This window comes from Oncorhynchus mykiss, chromosome 23 (genome assembly GCF_013265735.2).
Source record: "Oncorhynchus mykiss isolate Arlee chromosome 23, USDA_OmykA_1.1, whole genome shotgun sequence".
In the NCBI taxonomy this organism is placed as follows: Eukaryota; Metazoa; Chordata; class Actinopteri; order Salmoniformes; family Salmonidae; genus Oncorhynchus; species Oncorhynchus mykiss.
In genome coordinates, this window is record NC_048587.1 from 56,828,974 (window position 1) to 56,843,821 (window position 14,848).

General features: G+C 43.5%; 1 protein-coding gene across 1 annotated transcript; it reads left to right on the forward strand.

Annotated features, from left to right (window-relative positions):
* The first annotated feature begins 82 nt into the window (after positions 1 to 82).
* Positions 83 to 14,502, forward strand: LOC110503004 (transmembrane protein 87A). Its single transcript, XM_021581367.2, has 19 exons — positions 83 to 274; positions 1,363 to 1,423; positions 1,576 to 1,667; positions 2,038 to 2,172; positions 2,415 to 2,468; positions 2,721 to 2,898; positions 5,458 to 5,519; positions 5,966 to 6,149; positions 6,491 to 6,590; positions 6,716 to 6,809; positions 7,399 to 7,470; positions 8,056 to 8,164; positions 8,367 to 8,425; positions 10,567 to 10,670; positions 11,568 to 11,641; positions 11,740 to 11,816; positions 12,909 to 12,961; positions 13,282 to 13,312; positions 13,935 to 14,502. Exons 1-19 carry the CDS (start codon positions 119 to 121, stop codon positions 13,974 to 13,976), a joined length of 1,737 nt encoding a protein of 578 aa, XP_021437042.2. The 5' UTR covers positions 83 to 118; the 3' UTR covers positions 13,977 to 14,502.
* The last annotated feature ends 346 nt before the right edge of the window (positions 14,503 to 14,848 follow it).

Consider the following 14,848-nt stretch of genomic DNA (forward strand, 5'->3'; position numbering starts at 1 on the left):
TTTACATGGTGTAATGCATGTAATGCCAAAACGTCAACTCAAAGATACCCAGGTGTGTGACATTTTCCACTCAGGTGAGTTGGCCAGCCAGCCACGCAACACTAGAGCTACTGAAAACATGGCTGCTTCTGTACGGGTGAGGACGTGGAACAGCAAGGCTAGCTCAGTCAAACCCTGGCTCCTTCTTTTGACAGGGTTCATTTTATTGGGCGATGTAAATAGCGGGGTCATGGCAGCACCAGAACCGGGACAATGGAGTATTACAGTTGTCAATGTGAGTATTAAAATATTCAATTTATCTAGTTGTCAAGCTAAAGTTAGGTTTCGAGTTAACTAGCAAGAACAGCAGTGCGATTCATCCGTCCTAGCAATCTAGCGAGCCAGATTTTCTGTTCTTTAAAATTGAACATTAACAGTATTGATTGGTAATGCATTTTCCTGAACATATTCAGGCTATCGATTTGCACAAGCCATTGTACTGTCTATGCACCGTTAGCTATCTGGTGAGTGAGCTAACTAGTTAGCTAACGTTAGTTGGTTTAGGAATATTCTTTGAATGATATACCATGCTACCTCGGACAATTAGGCAAGCTGTTTTAGTTTAGACCATAGTTATAACGTTACCCCAAATGTTTTCTTAATGTATTGCCCAAACATAGCCGAGCTAGGTTAGGCAGCTACCTAACGTAACATACAACGTAGGCGGTATGTAAACAAATATCAGAGGGACCACTGTCCTGTACTGGGCTAGATCATTGCCTGCAATTTTGCCCCGATATAAGAAGTCTAACAACCATTTAGCTAGCTAATGTCCAGATTAGAACATGTAGCTAACTAGGCTATGCCAGAATTATATTGCTATAGTAACTATATAGCTAACGTTACAATGTCCAATGAATTGAAGGGGTAAGACAAACATCGTGTCTACCAGTCATTTGCTTTCAAGTCAGTGAAGTGAACAAGTGCACACTTTAGGAGGAAGGTTAGGTAGGCTAATTGGGACGTAGCCCCAATTTTCCATGGAGCTGGTCAGATGTCTGTCCACCACCATATCCTGTTGCAGAGTAATGTGAGAGCTGCCATTGCCTGCCTAGGGACTCCCAATAATGGTCACCAGGGCCCATATAAAGTGTCTGAGTAGGAATCAGTGCTGATCTAGGATCAGGTCCCCCGTCCTTTTAATCTCATTCATTGTGATCTGATCTTAAATCATCACTGTTACTCTGAGAGGATGGAGACATAGGTCACCAGACCAGTGCCTGTGTTTTGTTCCAGTGCTGGCATTAATCAGACCTGACTCTAGTGTAGGCCTATCACTCAGTTTATCTAACTAATGTAAACGCTGTTTCCTCTTCTTCTCAGACCTCAAGACCATTACTTTTGAGGAAATCCATGTATAAAGACACTGATATCAAATTGAAAGGTAAGATTAGCAGGTCCAGGATTTGTTTCAGACAGACTACCAAGCACTCCCAGGATCTGGATCACAGGAGGGATATGAAAGCGCCCAAAGAACTACCTCTGTAACACCAATTTATTGTTTCTCTTTACACCAATTTATTGTTTCTCTTTTAGTTGTGTCCTTTGGTTGTCCAGAGGAGATGACTTTTACCATTCAATGGTACTTGAAATACTATCCCTGCCACAATGAGTTCAATAATATTGAGGTAAGTAAAGTACAGGTAGTAATTACAGTAAGTGACTAGTACTAAGTTATAGGCTATTTAATGTCTATAGGCTGACATATATAGGTGTGGAGCAGAAAGTGAGTTTGCTGTAGTCATCTTTCATTATCAATACCTTGAACATTTTCTTAATGACTCATTTGTTTAGAATTCCTATGGTAGTGCCACATTTTGACAGTTGGTGTGAATTACCAGTTGACTATACTAACTGTAAGAGTTATTTTTAAATCCCGTAATTCCTCATAGGAAATGTATGTCTCCCTACATTCAACTACTAATAAATATGGTTGAATATTTTATGTATTAAATAGATGTGAAACATTGAATATGAATATAAATGATTACTTTAAAGGAAATGTATGAGAGGACGCCACTGAGTCGAGGACAGAGTATGGATCCTAACCCTCTAGGACAAGGGGAATGCATTGAGCACAAGCACAAGCCCTTGAGCTGCAACAATGACCTGCGATACTTCCCAATGCTAAATGTAAGGGCTTATAGGTTACATACATGAGTTCCATTACATTACAGTGCTTTTCACACTCCTGAGCTGGCCTGGTTACTCCTTTTCCATAGTAGCTGAAACTGTGCTGAAAGGGAAAGTGTGATAACGAAATATTTGGGTCGCCTCAATAGTTTGAAAAGGATATATTGGGAAGAATAATTTGTTTTGGAACTTTGCGTTTGACTTACTGACAACTTACTGTATGACAACTTTGTTTGTTTCAGAAAGCCAAGGCAGAACCACGGCCAGTTGTCCCTCCCATGGAAGGAGCAGCACCGGTGAGATGCTACGATGAGGTCATGATGTTTCACTGATGATGCATATAAAAAAACGTTTTACACACACACTTTCGGCTACATTGCAAGTTGCTAAGATTGTTGTCAATGACCGTTGGAGTTGGCATATACAGCATGCACAAAGAGATCTGGAACCAGACTATCACTTTTCACATTCTCATTTCTTCCTGCGTTCTTCATTGCATAATGCATTTAACCCCCTTTCAAAACAAATGTTGGTTCAATCCTACCCAGGGCTCAGATGAAAACTACACGAAGTGGACGATGGAGGAGTACGACAAAGTCGGCGGTCTGAAGAACGGCAGTGTGTCGCTTAAACATGACGTCATCGCCACCACGTGGAAGGACGGCCCCTATCTGCTGGTGGTGGTGATTAAGTCTAACAAACAGGAAGCCAACTGGAATCTAACAGGTGGGTTCACTGCATTAACCCCAATTTCACTTCAACTGGGTTGTGTTCACCAGGCACCAGACGGAAGAATGCAGACTGAAACAGGGAGGGACCACCAGAACTAACAAGAGAATTGACTGTAATGGGAAGGTACTAGCTGGACTCTGCAACATTTTTACGGTGATCTACCCTAATGAACATGACCAAGTTATTGAATACTTGGAATGTTAAACTTGCTTGTGAGGCTTACCAAGACATTTTTTTAGTTTCTTTAGGCAGCCTAAATACTCATTAAAATTATATAAAGGACATTGGCCATTTTGATCACGTTGCTCCATGTTTAATTTTTAAAATATTATTTCACCTTTATTTGACCAGGTAGGCCAGTTGAGAACAAGTTCTCATTTACAACTGCGACCTGGCCAAGATAAAGCAAAGCAGTGCGACACAAACAACAGCACAGAGTTACACATGGAATGAACAAACATAGTCAATAACACAATATAAAAAAAAGTATCTATACAGTGTGTGCAAATGGCGTGAGGAGGTAAGGTAATAAATAGGTCATAGTAGCAAAGTAATTACAATTTAGCAAATTAACACAGGAGTGGCAGATGATGTGCAAGTAGAAATACTGGTGTGCAAAAAAAGTAAATTAAAACAATATGGAGATGAGGTAGGTAGATTAGATGGGCTGTGTACAGCTGCAGCGATCGGTTAGCTGCCCAGATAGCTGATGTTTAAGTTAGTGAGGGAGATATAATTCTCCAACTTCAGCGATTTAAATTTTTATGTTAAATTTGTACTTTTTTTGCAATTTGTTCCAGTCATTGGCAGAAAAGAACTGGAAGAAAAGGGGGCCAAAGGAGGTGTTGGCTTTGGGGATGACCAGTGAGATATACCTGCTGGAGCGCGTGCTACGTGTGGGTGTTATCGTGACCAGTGAGCTGAGATAAGGCGGAGCTTTACCTAGCAAAGACTTACAGATGACCTGGAGCCAGTGCGTCTGGCCCTCGAATATGTAGCGAGGGCCAGCCGACGAGAGCATACAGGCCGCAGTGGTGGGTGGTATATGGCACTGTGATTGACTGCATCCAGTTTGCTGAGTAGAGTGTTGGAGGCTTATTTGTAAATGACATCGCCAAAGTCAAGGATCGGTAGAATAGTCAGTTTTACGAGGGTATGTATGGCGGTGTGAGTGAAGGAGGCTTTGTTGTGAAATAGGAAGCCCGTTCCAGATGTAATTTTGGATTGGAGATGTTTACTATGAGGCTGGAAGGAGAGTTTACAGTCTAGCCAGACCTAGGTATTTGTAGTTGTCCACATATTCTAAGTCAGAACCGTCCATAGTAGTGATGTCGGGCGGGCGGGCGCGGGCAGCGATCGGTTGAAAATAATGCATTTAAAGCTTGTTTTAAGTGTCCAAAGAAGGGCCAGATGTATACAGAATGGTGTCGTCTGCGTAGAGGTGGATCAGGGAATCACCCGCAGCAAGAGCGACATCGTTGATATGTACAGAGAAAAGAGTTGGCCCGAGAATTGAACCCTGGGGTACCCCCATAGAGACCGCCAGAGGTCTGGACAGCAGGTCCTCCGATTTGACACACTGAACTCTGAGAAGTAGTTGGTGAGGCAGTCATTTGAGAAACCAAGGCTATTGAGTCTGCCAATAAGAATGAGGTGATTGATAGAGTTGAATGCCTTGGCCAGGTCGATGAAGACGGCTGCACAGTGCTGTCTTTTATCGATGGCGGTTATGATATCGTTTAGTACCTTGAGCGTGGCTGAGGTGCACCTGTGACCAGCTCGGAAACCATATTGCACAGCGGAGAAGGTACGGTGGGATTTGAAATGGTCAGTGATCTGTTTATTAACTTGGCTTTTGAAGACTTTAGAAAGGCAGGGCAGGATGGATATAGGTCTGTAACAGTTTGGGTCTAGAGTGTCAGCCCTTTGAAGAAGGGGATGACCGTGGCAGCTTTCCAACCTTTAGGGATCTCGGACGATACGAGAGGTTGAACAGACTGGTAATAGGGGTTGCAACATTGGCGGCGGATAATTTTAGAAAGAGAGGGTCTAGATTGTCTAGCCCAGCTGATTTGTACGGGTCCAGGTTTTGCAGCTCTTTCAGAACATCTGCTATCTGTATTTGGGTGAAGGAGAAGCTGGGGAGGCTTGGGCAAGTAGCTGCGGGGGGTGCGGAGCTGTTGGCCAGGGTTGGGGTAGCCAGGAGGTTGGCATGGCCAGCCGTAGAGAAATGCTTATTAAAATTATCGTGGATTTATCGGTGGTGACAGTGTTTCCTAGCCTCAGTGCAGTGGGTAGCTGGGAGGAGGTGCTGTTATTCTCCATTGACTTTGGTGTCCCAAAACGTTTATGATTTAGAGCTACAGGATGCAAATTTCTGTTCGAAAAAGTTAGCCTTTGTGTTCCTAACTGACTGCGTGTATTGGTTTCTGACTTCCCTGAAAAGTTGCAAATCGCTGGGACTATTCGATTCTAGTGCAGAACGCCACAGGAAGTTTATTGTAACCCTAATTATTGTGTTATGGATAGCTGATTGAGTCTTTATATTTCCAGTCAACGTCGTAATGAAAGGAACTCACGGCTACATCTCCATCACAGAATGGCCTCTCATGATCGTGAGTATACATACAATTAAACATAGTCAGTGACACATTGAATAAACAACAGTGGGATGCATTGCACCATGACATTTTAGCTCACGCTAATTTCCAGTGCTTGTCTCTAGCCACATATACATTGTAGGGTTAATCATTGTCATAGATATCAGACACCTGTTTTGTGTTGTCTTCATGTAATAATATATTAGCTGACTTTCATCCAAAGCTTTCAAGCACACAATCCTGCCGTTGCTTGTGGCATGCTCTACTAACTGAACCGTACAGGACCTTGTGGTTTGTTCAGAAAAATACCTGTCTGTTATTTTGTTTTAACACGCATCTCAGTTCTACATGGTGATGTGTACATCCTGTACGGTGTGCGTGTTACTCTGGTTTATGTATTCAGCCTGCTACTGGAAGAACCAATATTTTTCTCTCACTCTCACCCTTTGTCTCTGTCTCAGTTCTACATGGTGATGTGTACAGTGTACATCCTGTATGCGTTACTCTGGTTCCTGTGGGCTGCCTGCTACTGGAAGGACTTACTGCGGATCCAGTTCTGGATAGCTGGAGTCATCTTTCTGGGCATGGTGGAGAAGGCTGTGTTCTGTGCTGAGTACGAGAACACCAACGGTGTCGGGGCAGCTTGTAGGTCTACACTACAGTTACACCTAACTCTGTTCTCTGACTGGTTTATAGAAAGTACTAAGAGCCTCTGTATAGTAGCATGGTGGAATGGATCACATTGATCTGGTCCCAATTCCCTCCCTGCCCCTTGGCCCTAACCTTTCAATGTTGGCAGATCTGAAGGGTCTGGATAGGTATCAGCAGTATAGTGGTGGAGAGTCCACCATATTAATTCTACCTTACAGATTTTCAAACATCGCAGGCTTGGGGCCAAGGGGGAGGTTTGGGGAGTGTTATTATTCTGAGCAAGAGTTTTTCTGTCTCGTGTGAGAGAGAATTAATTCCAATGTGGATGTTTTTAGCTCCAGGCCTGTTGATCTTTGCTGAGCTCATCTCTGCCCTGAAGAGAACCCTGGCACGGCTGCTGGTCATTATCGTCAGTCTGGGATATGGTATAGTCAAGTAAGTTGAGAAAATAAAGGTCGTCACACACTCTTACTCCCTGTCCTTTGATAGGTGACCCCAGTTACGTTATCGCGCTGTATGTATTTAGTCATTTTTCCTGTGTTGTGTGCGTTTCCCATCAGACCTCGACTGGGTACAGTGATGCACAGAGTGGTGGGACTAGGTGTGATGTACTTTGCCTTTGCTGCCATCGAAGGTGTGCTTAGGATCACTGGGGTAAGGCTTATTCCTGATCTTGCTTACCTCCAGTGAGCTTGCATTTTGAATGTGAATCTTCATTTCTCAATGGCGTGCTGTTTTTCTAATGTGTGGGTTATGGGAATTATGTTCAATACGTGTGTATGCATTCACTAAAGGTTCGTGAAAATGGCCCCGCCCTCATCACATCCATTGTTCTAGCATTGATGGACTTCTGTGTCATCTGGTTCATATCCTTCCTTATTTAGAATATTTACCCCATAATGCACCTCTAGTGGTCTATCATAACTTAATGGCCTACTTGGCTGTATCACTTGTCTATCAGTGTTACAGAATGGCACCTTATTGTGTTGCATACTAATGATTCTCACTGAAAGTCATGATGCTGGGGTTATAATGTATCTTGTACAGTTTGGATTGTAAACTTATATTGTATATTAAATCATGTTTCACTAGGTAATTTTCTTTGGTTACTGCTGTTATTTTTCTCTCCCCCACTCACTCTCCATCACTTTCACCTTCTGTCTTCTCTCTTTCTTCCTCCCATTATTCCCACCTGTCTGTCCATCCTGTCTCTCTCAATCCCTTTCTTCTTTCTTCCTCTCAGGCGAAAGACTCTGACCTGGCTCTGTTGGCCAACATTCCTCTGGCTCTGCTTGACTCTTCTCTCTGCTGGTGGATATCCTTTGGTGTGCTTATAGCCCTGTTTGAGGCTACTCTGTCCCCTGGGGGCCCCCTTATCCCTACCGGGGCTTCTCTGGTCCTCAGCCTCCAGCCTGTCCACTGGAGCCCCCCCCCCCCCCCCAATCCATGGTCCCTACCCAGGGCTACACCGTCCCTCCCTGTGCCAATCCAAAGGGTCTCTGCATGAGGGCAAATAATCTAATAATCTATTCTTGCACGCTATAGCACAGCTAGCTAACGCACAGCTAGCTAACCTGGAGGTCTGATAGTAGAGATCTAGTAGTCTGGGCCGAGCCCTTGGCCCCTATCCCTGCCTTGCATGTACACCTTGCATGTTATCATCCCTGCTGTTTTTTGCAAGGTTCTTCCATGATTCAAACCCCTGAGCTGACAAGGTACAAATCTGTTGTTCTGCCCCTGAACAGGCAGTTAACCCACTGTTCCTATCCCGTCCATTGAAAATAAGAATTTGTTCTTACCTGACTTGCCTAGTTAAATAAAGGTAAAATAAATCAAATTAAAAGGTCTGTTAGTTACATACTGTGAAGCACAGCTGCTGTTTCCTTGACTGCCCCCTAACATATTTGTGAGCCTGGCTCACACTATAAAGACACTGAAGCTGAGGAGAAACCCAGTGAAGCTGTCTCTCTACAGACATTTCACAAACACACTCATCTTTGCCATTATAGGTGAGTACAGCCAGGAAGACAATTTTCATGTTTTTATAGTTCATGAGTATCATAACACATTACTACTGTATAAGGCATTATGAACAATGTTATAAAGCAGTATATGTATGTAGCCTACTTCATACTTCATTCAGAATTAGTCTCACAATTGAATGGAAATGGTCTGATGCAGTTTTGGTTGTATTTTTTCCCCCACCTTCAGCTTCAATCATTTTCATGGTGTGGACGACGAAAAAATTCAGACTAGCCGACTGTCAATCTGTGAGTATGTCTTCTTGTAAATGGCAGCAAATGGTCCAGTTGTGTGATATCAAGTTTGACTGCTCTGTGCATTTCTTAAAGGTTCCAGGCAATGCAAATAGTCCGGGTAGCCATTTGATTATCTGTTCAGGAGTCTTATGGCTTGGGGGTAGAAGCTGTTTAGAAGCTTCTTGGACCTAGACTTGGTGCTCCGGTACCGCTTGCCATGCGGTAGCAGAGAGCACAGTCTATGACTAGGGTGGCCGGAGTTTTTGACAATATTTAGGGCCTTCCTCTGACACCACCTGGTATAGAGCTTGGCCCCAGTGATGTACTGGGCCATTCGCACTACCCTCTGGTGCCTTGCAGCTCAGCATTCAACTGCTGAGCAGTTGCCGTACCAGGCAGTTATGCAACCAGTCAGGATGCTCTCAATGGTGGCTCTGAGGACCCATGCCAAATCTTTTCAGTTTCCTGAGGGGGAATAGGTTTTGTCGTGCCGTCTTCGACTGTCTTGGTGTGCTTGGACCATCTTTGATGATGTGGACATCAAGGAGCTTGAAGCGCTCAACCTGTTCCACTACAGCACCGTCGATGAGATTGGGGGTGTGCTCGGTCCTCTTTCCTGTAGTCCACAGCTATCTCCTTTGTTTTGATTACGTTGAGGGAGAGGTTGTTGTCCTGCCACTGCACGGCCGGGTCTTTGACCACCTCCTTAAAGGCTGTGTTGTCGGTGATCAGGCCTACCACTGTTGTGTCATCGGCAAAATGAATGATGGTGTTGGACTCGCTCCTGGCCGTGCAGTCATGAGTGAACAGGGAGTACAGGAGGGGACTGAGCACGCACCCCTGAGGGGCCCCTGTGTTGAGGATCAGCATGACAGATGTGTTGTTACTACCTTTACCACCTGGGGGCGGCCCGTCAGGAAGTCCAGGATCCAGTTGCAGAGGGAGGTGTTTAGTCCCAGGGTCCTTAGCTTAGTGATGAGCTTTGAGGGCACTATGGTGTTCAAGGCTGAGCTGTTGTCAATGAATATCATTCTCACATAGGTGTTATTTGTCCAGGTGGGAAAGGGCAGTTTGGAGTGCAGTAGAGGTTGCATCATCTGTGAATCCGTTGGGGCGGTATGCAAATTAGAGTGTGTCTAGGGTTTCTGGGATAGTGGTGTTGTGAGCCATGACCGGCCTTTCGAAGCACTTCATGGCTACAGATGTGAGTGCTATGGGTTGGTAGTCATTTAGGCAGGTTACCTTAGTGTTCTTTGGCACAGGGACTATGGTGGTCTGCTTGAAACATGTTGGTATTACAGACTCAGAGATGTTTAAAATGTCAGTGAAGACACTTGTCAGCGCATGCTCGCAGTACACGTCCTGGTAATCCTTCTGTCCCTGCGACCTTGTGAATGTTGACCTGTATAAAGGTCTTACTCACATCGGCTGCGTGATCACACAGTCATCCGGAACAGCTGGTGCTCTCATGCATGTTTCAGTGTTATTTGCCTCGATGCGAGCTGTAGCTTGACCAGCTGTAACTATCAGTCGCACCACAGATGAAAGGTTACAAGTATTCTGCTTGAGATTTACATTGACATTTGTCATTTAGCAGACTCTCTTAGCAAAAGCTCAGGTTGCCCAGCCCGGCGGTGATACAATCTTCGGCAAAATCATTTGCAAGGAGATTCCTGCAAAAATATTATTTGAAGTTACTTACAGTAGTGAGTGCATACATTTTCATACTTTTCCCCCCATACTGGTCTCCTGTGGGAATCGAACCCACAACCCACTGGTTTATAAACAAAGCAAGGTGTAGATGCATGTGATGCCGGTTTTATATGACGTTGCATAAAGCCACAAGTAAATCCTTGGTATTGCCTGCCTCCTGAATCCAGGGACTTGACACAGTTCGAGGGGACCAGTAACTTTATGATCAACTCTATCAGTGTACCAGCTACAGTCATTTTTCATACTTGGGTCACCTTTCTTTGAACTGATACTGGTTTCATCCAAATATCATTACATTTGATGAAAACATAATTTTCACTGTTCAGGACTTAAGACATTCAATCAACGTATTGTAAAAAATGCCAGCTCAAGACTGCCGTATTGGGTCATGTATTGAACAGTATCATGGATGACATTGTTTGTATTATTCCATATAACAGGACTGGGTGGAGCTGTGGGTTGATGATGCCTTCTGGAGGTTCCTGTTCTCCATCATACTGCTGGTTATCATGTTCTTATGGAGACCCTCTGCTAACAACCAAAGGTGAGGTTACATGGTGTGTGTGGCTATCCTCGTGGGTACCTTTTTTATTAAACCTTTATTTAAACTAGGCAAGTCGGTTAAGAACAAATTCTTATTTTCAATGATGGCCTAGGAACAGTGGGTTAACTGCCTGTTCAGGGGCAGAATTCCCCACAAGGATAGTAAAAAAAAAGGGCAAAGTCTATTTTCAGGGTCAGGGAAAATAGGATTTTGAATGGAAGTACTTTTGAGGTCCCCACTAGGATAGTAATATCAAATGTGTGTGTGTCCTATATGTGGACAGTGTTGTATTGGAGAACGCCAAATCAAATTTTATTGGGGGGGGTAGCCATTTCATTAGTTGTTCAGGAGTCTTATGGATTGGGGGTAGAAGCTGTTGAGAAGCCTTTTGGACCTAGACTTGGCACTCCGGTACCGCTTGCCTTGCGGTAGCAGAGAAAACAGTCTGACTAGGGTGGCTGGAGTCTGACCATTTTTAGGGCCTTCCTCTGACACCGCCTGGTTGACAGGTCCTGGATGGCAGGAAGCTTGGCCCTAGTGATGTACTGGGCTGTACGCACTACCCTCTAGTGCCTTGCGGTCAGCTAACAACCAGCGTTGATGATTGACCTGCCTATTATATTAGTGAAATGTGCTTTGATCTAAGTGTGTGGAGACCATTGTCTACATCCTGCACCTTAGCTACCTTGTTGAGTGTGCTGTAGATTTATCAATGGCAATATGTTGACATATCACACTACCAACAGTCAGTCAGGGAGAAAGTGCCTCACCTTACCACCATTCCAAGCTTCAGAGGAAACACAAACTTAACACAGCCTTTAAATGTTCTGGAGCTTTATAACCATTTTTAAGGCTTTATAACTGTTCATACTGGAACTGTTCCTTTGTTCTCCTCAGATATGCGTTCACTCCACTGATGGATGACTCTGACGATGAGGAGATTGAGGAGTTCCTGGTGTCAGCTAATTTAGGTATTCTACATGTAGTTCTGTTTTTGTTTAACTTCTTTAGTGATAATGTGTTTGAACCTTGGTGATCTTTCTCTCCGTGTTTCTCTAAACACACACAGCTGATGGCATAAAGCTGAGAGCCTCCAACTTTAAGAGTGAGATGAACGGCTCAGCCAAGCCTTCAGGATCTAACCCGGTTAGTATCAAACCTTCAATTCAATTAATACAACTTGATTTGTTCCCTCAGGGAATTAAGTCCATTTCCAATTATCCAATCAATATGAACACTATCTCCACATATAAATACAGCATACCAACAAGCCAACCTTTTCTGTCAGTCAATAAAGTTTCACTTTCAGGTAACTGACACTCAAATGTTTGCTCTGACCTGTGATGCAATTCAAGAACAAAAATGACCTTCAAGAACAAATGACCATCTACTGTATATACTGAACATAAATATAAACGCAACATGTAAAGTGTTGGTTTCATGAGATGAAATAAAAGCACAAAAAGCTTCTCTCAAATTTTGTGCACAAATTAGTTTACATCCCTGTTTGTGAGCATTTCTCCTTTGCCAAGATAATACATCCACCTGACAGGTTAGGCATATCAAGAAGCTGATTAAACAGCATCATTACACAGGTGCACCTTGTGCTGGGGACAATAAAAGGCCACTAAAATGTGCAGTTTTGTCACAACGCAATGCCACAGATGTCTCAAGTTTTGAGGAAGCGTGCAATTGGTATGCTGACTACAGGAATGACCACCAGAGCTATTGGCAGAGAATTAAATGTTAATTTCTCTACCATAAACTGCGTCCAATGTAATTTTAGAGAATTTGGTAGTATGTCCATCCGGCCTCACAACTGCAGACCACGTGTAACCACACCAGCCCAGGACCTCAAAATCTGTCTTTTTCACCTGCGGCATCGACTGAGACAAACCACCCAGACAGCTGATAAACTGAGGAGTATTTCTGTCTGTAATAAAGCCCTTTTGTGGGGGAAAAACTAATTCTGATTGGCTGTGCCAGTGGTTAGGCCTGGCTCCCAATTGGATGGGCTTATGCCCTCCCAGGCATGTGAAAATCCATTGATTAGGTTCTAATGAATATATTTAAATTGACTGATTTCCTTATATAACCTGTAACTCAGGAACATTGTTGCGTTTTATGTTTTTGTTCAGTATTTTTAGTCTAGTGAATGACATTCGAGTTCAAACAACAGAGGGCAGCGTTGAGTAGTTATCTTTTCTCTTTTATTTTCACTCTTACCCACCTGTCCAGGATGAAGACTTGAAGTGGGTGGAAGAGAACATTCCTACCTCTCTAACAGACGTGTAAGCATCACTTATCAATAAATATTTCTATCAACACCAAAATAGCAGGTGTGTTTATAGCAGCGTTTTCCAAACTCTGTCCTCGGGACCCCAAAGGGTGCACGTTTTTACCCTAGCACTACACAGATGATTCAAATAACAACTAAACATCAGGCTTTGATCATTTGAATCAGCTGTGTAGTGTTAGGGTAAAAACCAAAACCTGCACCACTTGGGGTCCCCAGGACCGAGTTTGGGAAATCCTGGTTTAATGTGGTCACCATTATTAGGTGGTGGTTTCATAAAAACAAATGTTTTCTCCTTATTTTCCTCCATTGTAGAGCGTTGCCCGTCCTTCTTGATTCAGATGAGGTGTGTATATTTTTAACACAGGGTCATTTCTGTCAATGGCAAAATACACTGAGGATACAAAATATTAAGGACACCTGCTCTTTCCATGGCATGTGCTATCAGGTGAAAGATATGATCTCTTATTGATGTCACTTGCAGAGTCCATGCCCTCGGCGAATTAAGGCTTTTCTGAGGTCAAAAGGAGGAGGCAACTAAATATTAGGAAGGCTTTCCTAATAAGGGCGGCAGGTAGCCTAGTGGTTAGAGTGTTGGGCCAGTAACTGAAAGGTTGCTGGATCGAATCCCCTAGCTGACATGGTAAAAATCTGTTCTGCCCCTGAGCAAGGCAGTCAACCCACTGTTTCCGTTGATGGTGATTATGACAGCCTCCCACACCTCTCGGATTGAGGGGTTGGGTTAAATGCAGAAGACACATTTCAGTTGAATGCATTTAGTTGTACAACTGACTAGGTTTCCCCTAATATTTTGTAACTCAGAATATATGGTTTATTTCACTGTGCATTTCCTATAATGTTATTAAATTCCCAGTAGGCAATTTTATATGGACAGCCACTATGGTATTCGAGAGAGAGAGAGAGATATATATATATATATTTTTTTTTCCACTGTATTCCTTACCTAGGAAATCATGACTACAAAATATGAAATGTCCAAGATGGAGTAACATGGGAAATCTTCCTACTACCCACGATGGATGCAGAGCATCTCTTCCTTCTGAGATTGGTTCCTCCTGCATGGCATGGAAGAGACAGATCACCAGGAGTGCGACACCTATCCCGTCCTAGGCCTGTTTAGGCTGACAGTCAGACCTTTGTCTACAATACTACTGGGGCTTAACACCTCTGACTTGGCGATCAGCAGGGTCCTCCTATTCATTGGGTATCAAATGGACGAAAACTGATTTTAACAGGAGGTACTACCTGAACTTGTCCAATAAGAAATGCTGGTTATAGTTTTCCGTTGCAAACATTTTTGCTGCAGTGTGCCCTAATGTGTTTAGCCCTCTCACCCTCTCCACAAACCAAGACATAACAATTGAGTGTGTCCCAAAGTGCACCCTATTCGGTGCCTTCGGAAAGTATTCAGACTCCTTTACTTTTTTTCACATTTCGTTACGTTACAGCCATATTCTAAAATTGATAAAATGTTGTTTTTTTCCCCCTCATCAAACTACACTCAATAACCCATAATGACTGAATGAAAATAGGTTTTTAGAATGTTTTGCAAAATAAAAGAACTGAAATATCACATTTCCATAAGAATTCAGACCCTTTACTCAGAACTTTGTTCAAGCATTTTTGGCAGAGATTACAGCCTCGAGTCTTCTTGGGTTTGACACTATAAGCCTGCCACTTCTGTATTTAGGGAGTTTCTCCCATTCTTCTCTGCAGATCCTCTCGAGCTCTGTCAGGTTGGAAGAGGAGTGTCGCTGCACAGTTTTTTTTTTACGGTCTCAAGTGATGTTAGATCGGGTTCAAGTCCATGCTCTGGCTGGGTCCCTCAAGGACATTCAGAGACTTGTCCTGAAGCCACTCC

Bases quoted from the DNA above. Each gene is read 5' to 3' on its own strand.
- LOC110503004 (XM_021581367.2), top strand. From the start codon at position 119: ATGGCTGCTTCTGTACGGGTGAGGACGTGGAACAGCAAGGCTAGCTCA. The intron at 10,671-11,567 runs GTGAGGTTACAT...TGTTCTCCTCAG, and splicing joins CCCTCTGCTAACAACCAAAG to ATATGCGTTCACTCCACTGA. The intron at 11,642-11,739 runs GTATTCTACATG...AAACACACACAG, and splicing joins CCTGGTGTCAGCTAATTTAG to CTGATGGCATAAAGCTGAGA.